At 37.9% G+C, this 21,727-nt stretch overlaps 2 protein-coding genes across 2 annotated transcripts in view; both read left to right on the plus strand.

Moving 5' to 3' along the window:
• Positions 1-3,691, plus strand: part of LOC140241267 (argininosuccinate synthase-like) — a 42,003-nt gene extending 38,312 nt beyond the window's left edge. The window contains exon 14 of the mRNA XM_072321016.1: positions 69-3,691. Within this exon, the coding sequence (XP_072177117.1) occupies positions 69-126 (58 nt within the window). The 3' untranslated portion in view covers positions 127-3,691. The remainder of the gene's footprint in view (positions 1-68) is intronic.
• A 5,972-nt stretch (positions 3,692-9,663) lies between these two features.
• The window catches only part of LOC140240701 (mitochondrial adenyl nucleotide antiporter SLC25A24-B-like), a 30,287-nt gene continuing 18,223 nt past the window's right edge, over positions 9,664-21,727 (plus strand). The window contains exons 1-3 of the mRNA XM_072320459.1: positions 9,664-9,935; positions 11,400-11,614; positions 16,270-16,347. Of these exons, the coding sequence (XP_072176560.1) occupies positions 9,750-9,935; positions 11,400-11,614; positions 16,270-16,347 (479 nt within the window). The 5' untranslated portion in view covers positions 9,664-9,749. The remainder of the gene's footprint in view (positions 9,936-11,399; positions 11,615-16,269; positions 16,348-21,727) is intronic.

Consider the following 21,727-nt stretch of genomic DNA (forward strand, 5'->3'; position numbering starts at 1 on the left):
CATATCTCTTCATATCTCTTCATATCTCTTCATATCTCTTCAATGTTTCTTTCTCTTCATGACGATAGGCTGAAAGAATACCACCGCCTGCGAGGGGCTGTGAAAGACGGGGCCTGCAAAAACTGATCAGCATGTGTGGCTCCAGAGGGATTCTCATACTCAATATACAGTAAAGACCTGCAGAGGGCGTCCTGTCAATGTGGTGCACCCCCATGGTGTTATGCTATTTTGTTCTTTAAAGAAGAGTGCAGCAGAAAGAACAGTGTGTTGGAATACTCCTTTGAAGGAGAATTTACCCCAAGGATATATGCTTCAATTGTGACCATGCATCATAAAGCCCCTAATAAGTTTCATTGGTCAACAATATGTTTGGGTCAAAGATATTTCTTTGGATTGATGAGGTTGATATTTATTTGTTATTGTATTCATATTAACTGGAAAAGTGATCCCTCTTCCATGTAAATCTGAAGTTTGAAAAGAATGAAAAATTCTGTTGTTTTGACAGTTTGTGCAGAATCAAAATCTTTTGGTGGTCTCTCAATGGTTTACTTTGGTTGCCACCCATTGAGCAATGGGAAAGCATATCTATATACTTAAAAGACCCAATGATAGCTTTTTCAAACAGCCAGTTGTAGCATTGATACTTTGTAAAGGTGCAAAGACAGCATTCTCTTTGGGGTAAATTTTCCTGCAAAAGGAGCAATTACATTGTATATTGTAACAAGACATGCAGGACTTCATTTTTGTTTTGTTTTGGTTTTTTATGTCGAGGAAGCGTTGCTGTGAACTGCGTGTCATGGATAAATGTTCAAGTTGATAGTGCAGGGATACTTATTAAAAACCTCAGATTTATGTGTTTTATTTGTGAAACCATGTCCCACATAGATCCAGAATTGTGTTTGCTGTATTCATGCATGTCTTAAATAAGTGGAGTGCAGATTCAGAATTGATGACATGCTGTGAGTGTATAATATATGAGTGTATAATAAGGGAATTTGTTAGCCACAAAACATGTTTGTTTTTTCTTCTTCATATTCTTTTAATGTACTGAAATAAAAGGCTCAACACACCATTACATACTTCCAGAATCAACTTATGAGGAGCATCCCATTGTCATCTTGCTATGCTCTCTCTATAGTTAAATGGGTTGATAGCCTTGTTACATTTGCAATAAAGTTTGAAATAGGCTGTAGGTTCCCCATTCTTTGTTTCTTGCATGTATTCTGTGTTTTACACCAGGTGAAAAGGTCGTGTTAATTATTGCATTTAGCAAATCATGGACAAAATTAAAGCATGATTACTTGGACTGGTTCATGACACTCTACAGTTGGAATATGCAGACATTACATCATCATCCAGAAAGGCTTTTGTTGCGCAAAATGAGAAGGGAAGAAATATTAACAGGCCAAGAATATGCATATCAAACATGCAATTGATCAATCAGACATTTAATGCAATCTCATTTAGTTTTTGTCTTTAAGCTATCACTTGAATCAATTTCTGGGTAATTTTTCATCATAAAACAATACCTGTATAACCAGATACATTGCACTGATAATGCAGGATCTCTGTTTTTGCAGTTGCATCGTGAACATCTTCTTTTAAAATTCTTTATTTCATTTATTATCTATCTCTTTCTGCCTTTCCAAGAAAAGAATCACACATGGTCTGAAATAGCATTCAGTGCAGAAATTAACACATAAGAATCAGTGATATACATTAAGAACTATCCACTTTAGTAAGTTACATGTAAGAGTCATATGTACCAAGTTTGAATTTACAACTGATTCAGTGGGAACATTACCCGGTATTCTTGTGGGCAAGCATTTTTGTTCTGAAAACTGTCTGTGCATTACAAGATTATCTTGCCCGATTATAAAGAAAGTCATCACACTTGTGTGGCATTTGACAATGTTGTGATAATCAGGAAATCGTACGGGTCACCTGATCTTAGAGTATTCTTCCACCAGTTTTTCCCTTTCCCTCAATAGACATGAGAGAAATTATATAGTCTTTGACACCATTACAAGATGAATGTTGCTTGCTGTTGGCAAAGACTGTGGTTCATAAAGCACAGTGTTTGTTGTGCAGGTAAGCACATACATAGCCTGCATAAGAGTGGAATACATCGCAGAGACAGAAAGGAAGTTAAAACTTGATTGTCTGTCCTGTTAGTCCCTGAAATGAGCTGCTGTTGTCACATTATTGTATGAAGCTACACGGCTGGCAATTTCTATGTGTGAATTACTCCAAAGATGCACATGATATATCAAGAGCAATATTTTCTTACACATTAATAACAGAGATAGCTAGGTTGATTAACCTCATCGTATAAATCCACGCAACTACAATATAAATGTATATAGTATTTTGTGATGGTTGCATCTTTGTGGATTTTGGGGGATTGACTGGTATTTACACAATTAACTGTTCACAAAACTATTTCCTCCCTTAACAGGAAATGCAGTGTATGTGGTCCCAAAACTGGGTAAAAATCAATTATATTTATTTTTCATTCTCTCACTGTGGTTCACAGTGAGAGAATTGCGAATTTTAACCAATTGCGAAGTTGTCTTGCCAGTCTCAGTTTGCAAACTATTAAACTTGCTAAATATATGACATGTATGATATGTCTTTGGTGCTTTGTAGCACAGAACCAAGTGCTGTTTATGTCCATCACATGAGCAGAAAATAATCTTGTGGCTCTGCTTAACCACCCAACAGTTTTACTGTCATTCAGACAAGCAACTGTGTGTTTTTTTTTTTTTCTGTCATTTTCCCCTCATACTGTATACAGTGGACTCCCATTATAACGAAGTCCTCGGGACCGGCAGTTTTCTTTCGTTATATCGGAATTTCGTTATAACCGAACAAATAAACAATATAAATACATAGAGTGGATGACATTGCAGCGAAAACTTTTACTTCGTTATAACCGGAATTTCGTTATAACCGTGTTCGTTATAACGGGGGTGCACTGTATTTGCAAGCCTTATTGAGTTCATTGTACCCTCTCTTCCATTCACAATGACATGTATTCTTTTAGAGATGAATTATATCTTTGATGTCTGTGAGGTTTTGCCTTGAGCAAAAGAAAATGTACTTACACCGTACAAGGTCCACAGAGTTTTTGACCCTTCCGATTTTCAACTACTAAACCTTGGTCTTAATACTATACCTTGTACATTAGAGGATGGCATTTATTGTGTGTTTTGTGATATTTCACTGGTGGGTGTGGCTGTTCATGTATTTTGTGTTTCTTTTCAGTAATGCTGCTTCATTGTTATGTTTAATAGAAAAAATGGGAGAGACTCATTCAACTTTAGATTTATTGAGATTTCTGTGCATTTCATTGGGTAAATATGTGGTATTTATTGAAAAAAAGAAGAAGAAAGTTGTGTACATATATCTGTTGTAGACATTGTCTGGAATACAGGTGTAAACTGAAAGGAAGCTAGAGGTTGATGTAATAGTGTGGTCTATAAGTGTTGATTTAGTCAAGCTGGACATGGTTCGGCTGCAGATTTTACCCAACTACTGTACCAGTATTCGGGATTTCAGAAATCCAAGATAGATTGTGTGTTTTTGAAAGTTCATGTGCATATAAAGGTTATTTTTTATGGGTAACCATACCTAGATATTGCTGTGTGACATGTAATAAATTTAGAGCACCAGGGGGCATAAACAAGAATTTCTTATATTGCTGTCTCTGTGTTCTTTTTGTGTCTGTTCATGACCTTATTTCATGGTACTGTATGTGTGCTACATGCCAGAGAGGTAAATTTGTTGACTGGTCTGTTAGGCATTACAAGTGTATTTAGAAAACTATTCCAATGGCAGTGTTTGTAAAACACTCAGGAGAAAATCATTAATCTTTGGAAGCAGCCAAGTCAATAATTACTGTGCTTTTACTACTGAGCTGACATTGGTGCCAAACAAAGAGGTTCTATATATGTAATAAAGTAAGCGCTCACCATTCAGTGCGTACAAATGAAAACGGGGCCAATTGAACAGTGGCGCGCGCGCACGAAAGAGGTTGACTACCAGAAGCCAGAACCCGGAAGTGCCTATAGTAATACACGTAAAGTACAGCTTCTAAGATGGGGTTGGGTTGGAAAAATCATTCTGATTTTAAGGAAAATCAATATTTGTCCATATTCCTCCGGATTTTATAAGCGAGATACATTCTCAACACAGTATACGTGTTTTGATGAAAAAAGGACTTGCTCTAATGTGTCAAATATGTGCCTTAACATGAAGCCAAATTGCCAAACAGGCATTCATGCATTCATACTGTTCGCAAAAACCGAAGTCCATTTTTGAAGATTTTAAAGTATGGTCTCTGTCATAAAGTATAAAATAATATCTTTTAAATCATATGTTGGTCACTACATATAAAGGTGCATCTTTGAAGTTATGGTCAAAGCAAGTAAAAATTTTCGTATTATTCTCTTTATTTTTCTTGACCTTTAATCGCAAATATCTCCATTTGGCAAATATGGACTTATCGGTTTTTGTGAACAAACTCTTCACACACCCACAACAAACACATACACTCACAACAAACACACACATACGCACACACACGTACACACCAAACCACTTTTTTTTTTTTTTCAAATTCCAACACACACACACACACAAACACTTTTTTGTTTTTCAATTTCAACACGCACACACACACACACAATGCGTATGTGTGTGTTTGCCTGAGACTGGCCATTGGTGCGCAATTTAGTATGCATGGGCTTCTGCGAATATGCAGATTTTTGCTATTAAATGCTGCCAGGAAAAGTTTAGTACGTAATTCATAGGTGTAAGTTGAGAAATTTGGAAGTGCCCCAAAGACCCTCCTTTGGAATTTTTCTTGCTGCATGGTGGCGTTGTCTCATGTCGTGTGACGACCCTCTGCTAGCATCTCTTGCAGTTACTACAGTGAGATGTCCTTTGACAAAGGCTAGCTTCACACATAGACGTCTACCTCATTTAGAGCCTTAGACTGGCATCACACTGTCTCGAAATTGGAACAAGATGGCCATACTTGGTTAAAGCCAATCAAAAGACAAATCAAATACATTGTACAATATACAATCTTTAGGTAGCATGCAGCCTGGGAAACTTTACCTGCCTTTATACAATATTGATGCCTTCACAAATACCCCGATTGTACGATCAGAGCCAAATTGGAACGTTTCCTTTAACATAAGTCCATCTTTGCTCAACTTCAGGACAGTGTGATGCCTTTATTAATGAGCTCCCCTGAGATTGGAACACTGGCTGCCAACCTCCAGAGCAATGATAATTAATTCCTTTGCATGGTATACCAAAATCAGCAGATTGGAATTAAAAAACTGCATTCAGCAGGAGAATAAGCCAGTTTGTACTTACCTCAGGCTCATACATGCACATTTTCCCATACAACCTGATTTTTGTGGGGTTTTTTTCCTCGGTTGTTTGGGCACTGCACTTGTGTTAAAACCCATTGACGACGGGCTGATTTTAATACGACACATACACTTGTATTTCCCATAGACACCTGCCCGAGTATACTCGGGACTGGTCTTCAATGAGTTACCAGTGGGAGCAGTATTCAAAAAATGTTTGAGTTATCACATTTGATGCATATGTGTATATAGGTCAGATGTATGACAAAACATCTTACCATATATGAACATTTTGCAGTAAAGCCTAAAATATAAGGATACACTGTATATCACTATTCTAGAAACAATTCTAATAAAACTAATGTTCACATTGTGTATATTTAACAAATTGACTTTACTGATCAACACTTTAAAATTGGCTGTTTCTATCCCTAACTCACATTTTAGAACTATTTTGAAGCACTAAGGCTGGGTCTTGTTTCATTCGTAAATGGTAAATAGTGCCTGTATTGGGGAAGTCCAGATGATTTTCGTAATTTCACATCATGTATTACATAAATGGACAGCTTTACAGTGTATGTGTACTTTAGAAGTTACTGTGGTCTTGCAGCAGAGAAATCAATACTTTTAAAAACAAAAGACAAATTACACTGAACAAGGATGATGACATTGGGGTCACATATTTCAGAATTGTAGTAATGTAATTCCATACATGACACAATTTCTTCACAAGTTCACCTGTGTAGAATTTATGCATGCGTTCTTTTGGTTTGCTTCCTTGAGCCCCCACTTAAATGCATTGTGGTAAAGCTGCCATGTCATCATCCTTGGTTCATTGTGATTTGTTATGAAGTTTGAAAACTGTGAAACTTTGTATCCAGTAGAACCAATTTACAGTTGTTCAAATGTAAAAGTCATCAGGAGCTCTTCTTTATAAGCTTGTCTGCATAAGAATGAATGGCGTTCATGGTCACGGAATGAACTTTAGCATACAGCCAGATGACTATGTGTTAGCATGTTGTGGGAAGAATCTATTTCATTATTATGCATTTTTCTATCATTATTGCCAAATACCAGGCTTTGATGAATTCTTTGCTGTTAATTGTCAGATAGATGTGCTGACAAGGGCTATTTAAAAGGATTACATGAATAATTATCATTAGACAACACACATGCTTAAATCTCAGTGAATTTTGAAAGCCAACATGCCTGTTATCACAAATAAACTCTTTATTCTATAGTTGTGTGCAAAGTGGAACTATGAAGAGGTTTATACCAGCAGCAGTTCTCAGGAAAACACATGTAATGCGGGGTGTATTTGGTTTGCCATTTGTTCTTGATATAAGCTATTCACATTTTTTTTATTAATACTGAACAAATGTCCAGGGATATTTAGCTCACCTGAACCTCTGGCTGAGGTGAGATAACTATTACGATCATACACAAACCCCATGACAGATTTTCACCGAACTTGGATAAGTCTTTTGGGTTAGGATTTCAATTTGTTCAAATAGGCCCCATGCCCCCCCCCCCACCCCCCCCCCCCAAATTAAGGAATCTTTCAAAATCTTTTTCTGTAGAACTGAAATGATATAAAGCTAAGTTAATGATATGAGTAAGTGCATTGATAACCAGTTTAAGTTTTTTTTTATTTTTTATCATGGCATATCTGGAACAACTTTCACATTCTTATCTTCTTGAAAACATATCAATTCATCACCAAACTTGGCAGGCATTATTACTCATATCAAGGGTAACAGAATGTATATTAATACAAATGGGTACCATGCTCCACCTCCTGGGGACCCCCAGGGGCCCCAGAACTCCCACATCAGGAGAATCTTTAAAAAAAAAAAAATCTTGAAAACCAAAGATATACTCTAAGTAGATACATTTGTAAATGTACTTTCAAGCTAGTATCATGTGATCCTGCACAAATGGACACCATCATGCCCCCTGGAGGCTCTCAAATCTGCCATCCCCTCCCCACCCCAAGTTTTCTATACAGCGTGTAAATCTTGTTCTGCGAGAACTTGATTGTTAATTGTGATACACAGGCGAGAGAAGACCCCAGGGTCTCTTATTATCAAATCAAGTTCATTTCATGAGGGAGAAACAGAGGCATAAAGTGCAAATTTCATGTTTTTTGCATGAAACCAAAACCCAAATGTAAGTGTGGATTGAGCAATATTAGAAGGACATATCAGTGAAAGTTTGAATAAAATCAGACAGTTAATATAAAGAAAATATAGAGGGAGAATTCAATATCACGCTTTCTTTTCTGCAAAACAGAGCATTGACTTCCCTCTTTCAGCACTGCAGGGGAATTTAGTATTACCCTTTTATGTCGGTATTAAAGTTGATGGAATGTGTATATTCTGTCAAAAATTGAATTCTATGGAATTCTCCTTATATTTTCTTTATGCATGTCGTCTTCCACAATGATGTCATAAACTGCTGTAGTGTCATCATTCAGCAAAGACTAAAAAAAAAGGCTTATTGATCATCCGATTTTCTTCAAATCTATGGGTACATTCTCCAAATTAAAGGGGACACAAACAAAGAACAATGTGGATTGAGTAAAAGCAGCAACATTAGTAGAACACATCAGTGAAAGTTTGAGGAAAATCGGACAATCGATGCAAACGTTATGACTTTTTAAAGTTTTGGTGTTGGAACCGCTGGATGAGGAGACTACTAGAGGTTATGACGTATGAGTGGACAACAATATAAAAAAAAAATAAAGGAATTCCACAAAAATTCACTTTTCTGGCAAAATGAAAGATTACAACTGTACTTGATTAACCGCTTTCAGAAAGCAGGGGGAATAAGTGCTACCCCTAACATATGTCAGTATCAAGTTCATGGAATGTGTAATTTTCATGAAAAAATGAATTTTTATTTAATTCCCTTTATTTTTTCTTTATATTGTAGTCCACTCATACGTCATAACCTCTAGTAGTCTCCTTACCCAGCAGTTCCAACACCAAAACTTTAGAAATTCATAACTTTTGCATCGATTGTCCGATTTTCCTCAAACTTTCACTGATGTGTTCTACTAATGTTACTGCTTTCACTCAATCCACATTGCTCTTTGGGTTTGCGTTCCCTTTAAATGCTGCTTTTACTCACTCCACATTTGTATTTGACTTATGGTCTTAATGTAGGCCTACCACCATAGAACAATAGGCCTATGCAAATTTTAAGCATTATCATATCAATATGTTTGGACATGCCAAGAAGGTACTCGGTACCCATTTCAACCACATCTGCCCCTGCCCCTCCCCCCCCCCCCCCCCGAAAAACCTATGAATTTTATATGTAAAAATGATATATTATGGTAATATAATGTCATTTCAATTTGGATTGCTGCAATTTTCCCACTCTTAAACCAAAGTTACTTTTTTGATCACCCATATCTTTATCCATTCCTGGACATCTATATATTCCTGTCTATCTCTCAATATATCCGTATCTGTCTGCATTTGATCCATGTTCGTCTTTCCAATTGTTCATCATCAGCTCAGTAAGTTCCTGGCTTGATTTTTTCAGCATTCAGTGATCATTTTCATATCCATCCTGCAATTTTCATATCATTTTCATATCCATCCATCCTGTATTCAAGCATGGTGTTTGCCGTCTCTCTATCCTTTCTGCTCTTCGGACTTGGAAAGTTCATGTAAAGTTCAAACTAGATTTCTGCACTGGCTACCGGGAAATGCGGAAGATCCATTCATCACAGCGTGGGAGGGGACCGGGATGGGGATATTCACTGTCGATTGGAACAGGGAGGTGAGTGGAACGAACAGTGACTCGCGTGCACTCTGATTCTCGCGCTGTAAAGTTTTGCATTACCGGTACTGTTGATGAGATTTTCTCATGTTTTTTTCCAATACTCGTGAGACATGTGAAATAAAAACGTGCGGGTACATTGTACATGTACAGGTGTACATAAAATTCATGAAGTTAGCATAGCAGTGAATAAATAATCGTACGCAGTATGGAGCGCGCATGGCATTACGAATGTATTCCATAGTTCAATTAATGTCATTTTGGAGTCTGGCGAACGTATGTCGCGGATAAAAGAGCAGAATGATATACAGTAGTAAGCGGCGATTGTACTAGTACAAGTGGGTGGCGCGTAATAGCGGGGCGCGCGATCTCGTGTGTACGTGTACTCGGTATCTGTTTGTAGCTGTGAGTATATTTCCACAGCGCAGCGTATTCATTCGTAGCCAAATGCAATGATGTGCTTTTAGTGCTGTAGGAATCTAGCAAGGAGCCGGCGGAATGATTGACCACGGACTACCAGAGAGAATATTAACAGGAAATTTATGTGTATTTTGACATCAATGATTAGTTATCATGAGTTTGATAGAGGCTCATGCCAAGGACGGGATGTCACCCCGAGGGATATCTCAGGAGGAGGAAGAGCGATATGCGGAACTGTTTTCCAAACTTGACGTGGACGGCGATGGGCGAATAGACGTTGAAGATTTGCAAGAGGGACTTACACGGTTGGGTGTTCATATGGTGCCTAACCATGCTGAAGTAAGCGATAAACGTTGATTCTACATCTGATGTCACCTCAGTATCCCATCGATATGATAAGTTTCAGTTTTACTTATGTATTTGAGTTGAATGACTTCATTTTATATCATGATTTTATAAAGATTATCAACCAGACAGAGGAAGATACTGCGAAATGAAACGGGTTAGCGGTAGGCCTATTGTGACTTGTGTGTAACGTCGCCTCCTCGGGCATTCAGACGTAGACACTGGTGCTGAATACGGGGACCAGTCGGCAATGTCGGCGGTGCTTGGCCGTGGTGGGCGCTGGTAAACAGGCTGAGCTTAGCTGAAACTGAGAAGCCACCACCCACATTCACCAAGCACAAACTGAGGCTAATTACTACTCTACAACAGTCAGTGCAATAGTATACATTCAGCACAAATCTGTCACTAATGATTATCGACAGTGCATCATGTCTCTCCATCTCTGAGTGATGCCTTTCCACAAACTTTGTCAATTTTTGTAGATCCTGGCATAGCTTCTAACTTTCTTATAAAAATAAAGGACTGCTACTCATTCAAAAAATCAGAAATTCAGTGAATTGTATTAGTTTATTGTTTAATTATTGCATGTGTGGCCTTCATGGGGTTGGGCTGTAGTCTGGGAACTCATTGCAATCAATCATTCTCCCCTGCCTTAGAAATTGCATTCCATATTCAGTGTTTTTAATAGATCTAAATGGAGAATTCTTTATCCTTTTTGTTTTTGAGATGAGTATATGTCATTCAATTCAAAGTCTAGTAATAGTACTGTATATTCCAGTGTTTCTACGAATACAATGTATGATTTTTACTTTGATTAATGGTTTCTGTACCTCACTGCAAGTACGGTAACCTAGGTATACTTGTAGATCTGTATATAGTGTATGATTAGTGGTGCATGTGTCATATTTATTGCCAGTGTTCGAATTTATTTCACATAAGAAGAAGAACCTTTTCATTAGCTAATGAAGAAAATAAGTTCTAAACCATCTGGAACTTCAGTTTGTTGTGGGAAATGCACTATGTTTTGATGCTTTGATGATTATTTTAGGCCTTCAGTATAAATGAGGGTTGTATAACAAACAGTGTACTGTATTCTTGTTTGGTTACACATTTGGGTTGGTATACACATTGTATAGTATACAAACATGCTGTTTGCATCCCTCAAGATATATGTACACAGTAGGACTGCAGTATGTTTTGGGTTGCAGATCTTAGAAGTACATTCTCATTGTTGAACAGAAGTTCTGGTTTACACCCCCCCCCCCCAAAAAAAAAAAAAAAAAAAAAAGAAAAGAAGAAAGTACAATCAGACTCAGAGGTATGTTGTCCTCCATGCCACTAGTGTTTCTAATACAGTGTTGTAATGAAACTGAAAGCAAAAAAGCTGAACATGTGACTACTGATAAATGCTATGTGAAACAAATACAATTTTATTCTTATGTTGTTGTTTTTCCCCAGAAATTCATGTCAAAAAGTGATCAAAACCAAGATGGACACTTGGACTTTGCTGAGTTTGTGCAATATGTAATAGAGCATGAGAAACAGCTACGCCTTGTCTTTAAGAAGATCGACCACAACCAAGATGGGGCACTGGACGTCCATGAGATTCTTCTCTCGCTCAAGAAGCTTGGGGTTAATGTCAGCAAAGATGAAGCAGACAAGCTGCTCAAAAGGTAAATGAATTGAAAGTGGTTATGTAACTTGGCTGATGTGCCATTTGGGTGGGGAAAAATACATAAGTTAACACTTATTGAGTTGAAGGATGCTTGAATGTTTAAATATTCAGTAAAGATGACCTTTTGATATACAGCTGTACATGTAAAATCCTAGTGTTTGGCTTTAATGAAAGTAGCATGTCTGAGATCAGTTTCAAATAGCAAACCTTCTGTCATTGAGATTTCCAATCCAGAATACAGATGTCCAGAGAAGTGACCTCTTCTCCAAGAATACACATGTACAATGTACAAGGTGTATCTGTTGTTGTCTAGTGGTCTGAATGACAAATATCCGAAAAGTACACCTGAGTGTACAAGCCTTTTGAATCTTTCATTTGGAGGCAAAAGACTTTGCCTTAGAACCAGTTTTATACTGTGTCCATTTGTATATGTTTTGATTTAATCAAGGAAAATATGTGACAATGATAAACTGCATACTTGTACTGATACTTGTACAATACATTCTTATGATGACCTCATGATCATATACCATAAACAGCTTGTACACTGTACGTTCATGTCGTCTTTGATATTCTGTGCTGCATTTGTTTGAGTTTCAAAAAATTAGATGAAGAAACTGTTGCAGTTAACACACGCCAAAGCCAAGTATTTTTGGCAAATATCACAGAGTGAAATATACATGTGTATTGCCCTTTGTGTAGTTTGGATAATGTACTGTAAAGCTGTTTTCGCGAGGGTTTAATTTTGGCAAATTTCGTGAAACAAAGTTGGATCGCGAATTTAACAACATGAAAATGTTGCCGTGGGCTGCGGTAATAGTGCATTTATGAGCGTCGGTGTCAATAGGCAAAACCATCATCACGCAAAAATGTCTGTGATCTCCTCATTTGAGAAAATATCTGGACACGAAAAATAACAGCTTATGTAGTACATTGGCCTACTACATGTAGGTTAGAGAGGTTTCTGTTGATCCTTTTCATTTGCGTGGATTTTGCTGCTGAGGTTCCTTTATCAGTTCGTTCTTCTTTTATATTGTGTTGCCATGTTTTCTTAACACTCAAATAATATGTTGAATTTACTTTCTGTTCCTGGTTAGGGTATATACAACCTTGGTAATTTTATTTGGTTACAAGTGTTTTGTTTTTGCCTGGTTCTGGTTTCTAAGCCAGGGCCGCACACTAACCCATCTTTTTCTACAGACTGTCCGACCTGTCTGTTGGACCAGTAGGTGCCCAGTTTTTCCATTTTTTACTGGTCCATTCCTGAAAAAGTTTAATACTGGTCCAACAGTAAATTTTACCAGTCTGGTTGTGGACCAGTGCCAGTGTGCAGCATTGTCTTAGCCTGTTATTTCCATGTTTCCTTATTTTTTTCCTTCTTCTTTATCTATACACTGTCTTTGCACTCACCATAGACATGGTTGTGATTCTTAGTATTGAGAGAATTGCAGGAAGCTACACAATGTACGGTTCTCTGTGTTATACTAGTACATGTTGTATTCACCAGTCCATAGAAACCAATCATTAGTATGTTTGATGGACAAGATGCCTACATGTACATCATGAAATACACTTATCCCTGTTATTTAATAGGTCAAAATGACATGCTTAGGTTTTGGCAAAGCCTTACTTTGGTTTTGGCAGGAAACTGCCTATTGTTGACAACATCATATGAATTATAAAACAAAAGATAGCTGTGGGTTGAATTGGTATTTAAAAGAGGAAATTTTTGCACATTTCATGTGACATGAAACTATTTCAAAAATAAAATTGGAAATATAGTACTTCATATTTCAAGTCTGCTGAATTACCGTAATTACAAGCAAAGTCATTTTATGAGGCAAAGCACCAAAAATTGCCCGTGTGAAAATTTCCACTTTTACACTACACGTAGGTGCTAGAGGTTATCCTGTGCTGTATCTTGAATAATAGAATTTACATAGGAGCTAGTCAGTAAAGTATGTTTCATTAAACAAATGAGAGAAGTTTGCACATAACTTTGCAGGCAGAAAACTATAAAATGATTCACAGTATTACACTGTATTTTTGAAACTGCTCATGAGTAAGAAGAAATAAAGTCTGAGATAAAAGCGTGAATCATTAATCAAGGCAGCAAATGTTCTGAAAAAGAAAATGGTAAGAAAGATTTTCCCTCTTGAATCACCACTTCTGCAGTTTGTAGGAAGTCACGAAGGTCAAGTATACAGTACATTGTAATGTACATTGTAGAAGAATAGTTTATCTCAAATGCTCTGCAGAGTGATAACATGTAAAAGTTATAATGCGCACTCACTTTTGTACAAAAAGCAGGTACCATTCGTGCTAACCTGTAGGTATTGTGCTGACTGTGCATATTGCAGATAAATTTGTAAACTGTACTCTCTATTGGATACTGAATTGTTTACTTGACTTCTTATTTTATCATTATTATTACCAGTACTCTTTTTTTTGGGGGGGGGGGGGTGGGGATTGGTTGAATGTGTCTCATTAGATTGCATAGCCTGTACACCCTTACATTCTGTACCTGTTTGGAATAGTCATTGCTGATTTTTTTTTTTTTTTTTTTTTTTTTTTTTTTTTTTTAAAGGGGATGATGGTATGTTGTTCATGATTATTGTATTTCTCGCTTCCTCACAGTGTGTGGGTTGGTATTGCAACTCTTTTGCCCCTCACCCGATACCCTGTTCAGACTGACCTTACCCACTGGTTACTCCTGAAGAGCCAAAAGTCTTAGCGTTCATCGATGATTTTAATACCTGCCCTCATTTATCGACTAACAGGTCAAGGAAGCCCTGTGAAAATCATGCGCACAAAATACAGGTCATTTGAAGGAGATATTTCAGTCAAATCTGACACATGCACCTGGGTGCACCTATTGAAAACTGCTTAGTCTGAATGGGGTATTAAAACTCAAAGATGATGGTGCATGCATTTTACACCTCTGTTCTCTGTGTATGTTGACAATGCCCTGTCATGTGAGAGTGGGCCTTGGGTTCTTTCACTTTAAGAGGGCAAGTTGGAAACTTCATGGTTCACTCATCACCATTGTGATTCTGCCTTGAAGGAATTTTAGCACTGTACAAAGTGTACAAATATGGGTACCTGTCATTCAGTTTACTTGTGTGTACTGTACCATGCTGTAGAATTCTAGGGGTACAACAAGTAGACTGGATCATGGTGTAGATGACAGTTACATTTTTGTGTCGGTACCAGTTTGTGTTCACTGAAGTACAAATGAAGAGTTTTCATTGAGCCCCGAGACGATGATAGTGATGTCAATGTGTGTGGCTTTGCTGGAAAGTGATCAGTTGGGATACTGTAAATAGCTTGCTTACATGTACCATACAGTATTCTGTATATGCCATATAAACAAGTATAATATTTCATAAATCGGGACTTCCTGGCACTTTTCACCAATGGTTAATTTCCCGATTGTGGAGTGGAGTACTGGAGGGAAAAATGTATGCGTGCACATTACATTCATGTTGGGTCAGAGTTAATATTTCTACGTGTTTATGAATTCGTAAATAGCACCCGACTCGCAAAAATAGAACCTCACCAAATTTTTGGCATATTTGCAATAAATAATTTTCTTATGAGATATATGGTATGCTGAAAAGGTGTTTCTACTATGTACACATGTAGACAGTATCCAAAGCTTAGCACATGGTAGCAGGTACAATACAAAATGTAAATCACAAGGATGATATGCAGTTGCTGGATGTCAGGTATGTGACTAATGTTCTGGTTTGTTTGTTTGTGTGTTTGTTTGCTTGTTTGTTTGTTTGTTGCTTTGTGCATATCATGAGCACATAGTGTCATTTGATTGTTTCCCCTCCCCCCCCCCCAAAAAAAAAAGAAACAAAAAGGCTCTTTTAGAGTGTGCACAGCTTCATTTTGTGAGTGTTTTTCTTTCTTTTAAAGATTCTGATTTTTTTTTTTTTTTTTTTTTGGTGAGTAAAATTGAAAAGTGTTTCCTCGTACATTGCATTATTTCAACACAATATTTCCCACCTACCTAACATATCAAAATAGAAAATATTGAGGACTGTCAGACTCAGTATCTTTAATATACAGTACAATTTGTATGTCGTAAACACACACACATACTTTTAAATAGTACACAAGCAAACTGAAAAATACTCTGCCAACAATGAGAGTAATATGTGGAAGTGTACAACCAATCACTTCAAATGATAATTTGATTTAATTTTCAACATTAGTGATGCACTTCCTGATTATTACCGAGTTAAGTTGATATCAGCTCACCCTGAGTACTTGTTAGTAGTTTTGAGCATGCCATATTAAACATTCCAAAATATATGACTACTTTTGCTTTGTCTGTGATATTCTCAGCAATGTAAGTTTTGTACCAGTTTGTCTTGCACGTTGCGGAGCAGTGTTCATTGTTCGAAATTTGATGAGCTGTTTGCTCCTTTTCATTACATATTCAATTCTACTTTATATACTCTCGTAGTCCTGACTTGCTTTCTCAATTTGAAGAGTTCTTTGATATTTTGTTGTCAGTGTCGAGATGTCCTACTTTCTGTTGCTTTTGAGTTCTGCCTGCATGCAAGAACAAAAGTCTGCTAATCTGTTATACATTTTTCTGTCTCTTGTACTTGCTTCGTCTTTCCGCACGTATGACTGCAGGTTAAAAGGTTGCAAAGGATGTCGTGAGCGGACCCCATTTCATGATACTAAGCATGGAGAGGTAGAATGTGTGTGCTAGTAAGTTTCCATGTGTGTTTGTACCATGTTTGTTGGTCTAGTCCCGGTTGCAGCTCGGGCTTTGGGGATATACAACGTTTGAATGGGCTGTGTTTGTTGCATGCCTGTGACATATCTGCTGCATTTGGGTCTGAAGAGGTTTACCACGAGACTACCATTTCTTCGGTTCTGCATGTTTAATGTATGATGTCCAATACGTATGTACAAGTGCTGGTGGGGACTTGTATCATGATGGACAGCCACTGTTTGCATGATTTTTGCCAATGAAACTCCATACCAACCATTATGTTCAAGTGAATTTTGATAATGGTACTCTCAGAGGTTTTAGCAAAATCAAACAAAAGCAAGGAATTGTACAGAATTATGAATTTCACTATGTTTTCACTGAATATTGATAGTGGTAACAACCGCATATTAAAGCAAATTAGCATTGATGACGCTGTCATCTGCTCTCCATGCTCCCATTCATTTAAGCACAGAAATATCAGAGAAAGCATGCTTGGTGTTGCTAATTTAGCCCTATCCCTTGTATCAGGGAGGTGGAAGAAAGATGGAGATGGCACTCTGAGAGCTTCCCTCAGAGAAAAAATCAAGTGGTCTTACACCGATTAACGTCTTGAAATCCAACCCTCATTCTGTGATAAATATGTCAAAATCTGGCCTTATCGGTCCACCCATCACCCTCCGGCGCACTAGAGTGACGCAACATGATCTCCTTTCCAGGCCTTCCATAAACACACGCTCGTAAAAATCGGGCTTTGAAGCGATGCGTGGCACCGACAATATGACGTCATATTCAAAATTTTGGCAGTCTATTACATTCAGTGAAAGACGTCCCCCTTCGAAAGCTACAACTTATGGCTCAAGAACTGGGTAGCGTGGTATGTCTATACCTTTCGCTGGTTCAGCAGACTGTGCTGAGGAGATTGCCGTTTGAACCAGCGAAATCGGTACACAAACAACGGAGTTACTGAGCAGTAAGTTTTGTGCGCCAGAGATGTCATCATATTGTTTCTGTATCGATTATGAGAAATCCCGCACATTTCCGCAATTTTTTTATAGTTAGAGAGGTAGGCCTGACCTTGATCTTCAAAATGATATAAGTTACATGAGCGTGTTCGGGCGTGTTTTCAAACAGTTCGAGTGTAAAAGTAGTGCTTCATAGAGACCGAGGCGGGTTTTTTTTTTTTTCGTCTGCACCCGAGCGAGCTGGGGCTTTTCAGCGTACTCGTCGGGTTGTTGTAGGGCCGCCGCGTAGGCGTCGGGACAGCGTTCGTTGCCGTTGTTTCGGTGAATTTGAGTTACTAGTAAATACATATTGGAATGGAAAGTTGAGTGTTAAAACGTGTAAATTAGACATATCAGCCTTGATTATAATAATTTTCCGTAGAGAATTAAAGATGATATCTATAAAAGCCTAGATGTATGATGCTGTAAGTATATTTTAGGGGGGAAAACAGAGCTTAGTATACAGTGTTTCGCCTCACTCTCCCTCGATCATTCATCGGTAAATACCGGTAATCGGCTTGACTCTACCCCATGCTAACGTTACAAAAAATTGAATTAAAAAGTAGTAGAGTACACCTCTGGAGCTAGTAGAATCTAACGTTTAACAGTGGTTAGATTCTACCAATTGTAGTTTGTGAAATACTAGAGTCTACTAGCTAGGACCAACGTTAGGTATGCTTTTGCTAGGCAGCGTACCTGAGGTGACGCTGCGCTATTAAACAGTGTCCCGAGCCTTGCCCTTGCCTTGGCCTCCAATTTCCAAGCCAAGGCCCAACTAACTTTCTGAGTTTCAGTTTCAATTGCAAATCAAATTTGGTTAAGTTGCTGTGTCAATGTGATTTTGAATTTGCTAAAAGCAATTCCTCCTCAACAAACTCGTCTCCGTCAAAATCACGATCGCCAGAACCACCACCACTGCTTACACCACTGCTTTACCGAATATGAGTTCTGTGCTTACACAGTAGGACGCCATTTTATTCCCCGACCACAATGCATTTCGCGTCGTGATTTCCGCCACAAGATTTACGACTTGCAGTGCGCCGAGCGTGAGTAATGGGATTACGGGAGGGGGAAAAAAACGCTGTCGGGGCCTGTCGGGGCCACGCATGACTTCAAAGGAAACTCAGAAGAGCACACTCCATCTTTCTTCCACCTCCCTGCTTGTATAAGTCATTTTCATTTCCACTGCAGCAAAAAGAGAAATCGAAGCAAATGGAATAATTTTTCTTTTTTACTTCATGCTACAGATTGAAGTTTATTAAAGAATTTTTGTTTGCATATCAGTGGGAGTCTTGTTATGAACACAAAGCTATCACATACAATGTAGATGGTCATTACTATCTCTTTTATGTGGAAGCTTTCTTTGCTAAGGTCTGATTTAAGTGAAACCCCCCATTATCCTATTTTGAACTCCATTCACAAGTCATCTTGAATGTCACAGTGTGAAATGTCACTGTTGCCTCTTTTTGTGTCACATTAAGTGGAAATAACATGTGAAAAATTTGTTACACCAAGTTTTGTTGCACTTAAGCGGGGTTCCGGGTAAAGCGGTGCCCAATTAACATGTGAGCACTGTATTTGGAATGTTCATGTTTTATCGTGGGATGAGGGAAATGGAGATACAACTTTGTACATTATCATTCAGTGAAGTAAATGGTTGCCTTGGCAACGCAATTTTAAAGATGCCTTTTTTTTTTGTGAAGCCTCCTTCTTTTTTTTTTTTCTTTTTTTTTCCCGGTGAGTCTCCGCATGCAGCAGACTAGTGACCAAGCCTACATGTAATAGATTATGACCTCGACTTTCCATTTTAACTGTACTTTGACGCCGGCCTGTAGATTGCTGGAAAAATATTTCCAATCATAATGCATAATGCAACTTCCCCTAATGCTCATTATGTCATGTGTTATTAGCCCGACTGAGGAGAGGAAATCAGTGATGCATTTTCTCTGCTTTTGCTGCTCTCTGCTCCTCGGGTCCAAAGTCACGGAGCTAATTAAGTCCCCTCTGCCATGCCTCTACTCTAGGGTGACTGCGGTTTACAATGTACGTTTGCATGGTGCGGTTCCATCCTCTTGCATATTATGTACATAAACTCACATTATGCAGAAAGATGTACCGGGTACCTTTGCAGCCGACATGCCTGCCTGTTATACATGCTGGTCTACGAGTGGTTAAATCTGCCCTGACTGATGCAAGGGACAAGGGCAGTGTTCCAACCAGTTACTCCTGGTTGATCAGTTAGGTTGTTTACAATCGTACTGTATATTGTAGGTCATTACAAGAACAAAATTTGTAATCTTGAACCTGACACTGACTGTCCTTTCATATACAAGTATACCTCTAGAGGTAGATTAAAAAAAAAAAAAGAACGATACAAGTGTGATAGATATCTGTTCTTAAAACACAGTCCTTAATCAGACCCAGTTTCCCCGATTTGGGGATTGTTTTTGCATTTTGCCATTTGTGCATTAACTTGCAGAAATCTTGAATGCGCATTAAGACCTCTCTTTATTAGTGTGTTGATGTGTACAGGCAGTCAATGCAATCCTATGTGTCATTAGCATGTTACTATTTAACCCACTTCTAGGTAGTGATTTGTTTGCTTTGTTTATTTTTACTGTCACCTTGTTGTGTGTGTGTGTGTGTGTTACAGTGTACATTTGCTTTGCTGATTGTCTGAAAATCGTATAAATTTGTTTTTTGCACCCCTGTTTGTGCATCTTTGCTGTCTACATACACAGAAGGGCAATCAATCAAGCGTTCATTGGTACTGTAGATTCATGCAGGTAGTACATATATAGTGAATTAACATGCGTCATGTTTCCATGTTGTGCACATTTTTTTTTTTTTTTTTTTTTGGGGGGGGGGGAGGGGGAATGTTATCTTATATAACCATATTTATAACCATGAAAGACAGACAGTGTAATTTACACATGTAATTTCCTTCTTTAAACCTCAGAGTGGCATTTACGATGTACATTTACAAGTGTATGAGGTGCTTAATTTGATTTTGTAAATAAACACAGTATTGGAATGCTCAAACAAATATAATGATGTCCCATTTTAGCTAGAATGATCAATGTTGTGATTAGGCATTAGTGAGACATATCTGGCTGTCTTTAGCAAAGTAGTGTTAATCATTCATAGATTTAGACCCATACTGCCACTAGAAGACATGTTACAAATGTTGTGATAAAGAGATGATGAGGTCCTTTAAAGGGATCGTATTGTTTTGGTTGAGAACTAATTTCAGGTTTCTAACATTTTTTGGTAAGATAATGAGAAACCTTTTATGAAATATGAAAGAGCATGTACAAGTAATTCCATGAGGAAATTAATGTTTATTTGATGAAAGTTGGTTTTGAAATGGTTGAGATATCCAAAACAGAGCGATTCTGGTAAAGTGTGGGACCCACCTTTTATTACGATCGCTTTGTTTTACTTTGTTTTTGGATGTTTCAGTCATTCCAAACCCGATTTTCATCAAATAAACTTTGAATTCCTCTCAAAAAGGTTATGCTCTGTACTATTTCATAAGTGATTTCTTGGTATCTCGCAAAAAGAAAAAAGCCCAATTCTCATCTCTACCAATACTGTATCATCCCTTTAAGCTTTACCTGCAGAACTATAAAGGGGGAAGTAAAGACTAAATTTGTGGCTTATTCAGCTGATGCAAGTTGCAGTCTAAAGACAAAGAAGGTCCAAATGAATAATGTCTGCCAAGGATGTGTACCATGTAGAGGGTGATAATATAGGAGATACCAAAAGCACACAGGTCTGTGGACCTTTTGTGCTTCCACATGATCTTTTCAGTCACCCAGCTTGTTGCCTGGCCGGTAATTACGAGTGAATAGTAGACGGAAAGCATGAATTGAAATCAAATAACACAGTGAATGCATGTTCAGTTTTCAATAGTGAATTGTATGAATGCACTGGCTGTTTGCACAGAAGCTGCTTTTAATGATGGATAATAAGCCATTTCAAGTAAATATCTTAGACCCCCCCCCCTCCAAATCCAGGTTGTCAGTGCTTTCAGCTAGGTGCATAGGGATTTTCTTTTTATCAAGTGACAGGTATCACAGCATTGTCCAGTCTGATAATCCTTGTGCTTGTTTTCTTTTGTTTTAAATTTCTGTTAAGTGACTTTTGTCTGCTGTGATGTTCATCAGATGTTGGTTGCTAGGCAGGAGGAGATGATGGGAGTGACATTTAGGGATGAGATGGAGCCATGAGATGTTCCCAGGTCAGCCTGGTAGCTAGTCTTAAGATGCAGACCTGATTACACATCTTGTGGCCCAAGTCAAAGAGCCTATAGTATAATTGGAAGTGCTAAGTATAATGTGCACTGTATGTGGCATACAGCTGAAAAGAT

Source organism: Diadema setosum, chromosome 17, assembly GCF_964275005.1.
Source record: "Diadema setosum chromosome 17, eeDiaSeto1, whole genome shotgun sequence".
NCBI lineage: Eukaryota > Metazoa > Echinodermata > Echinoidea > Diadematoida > Diadematidae > Diadema > Diadema setosum.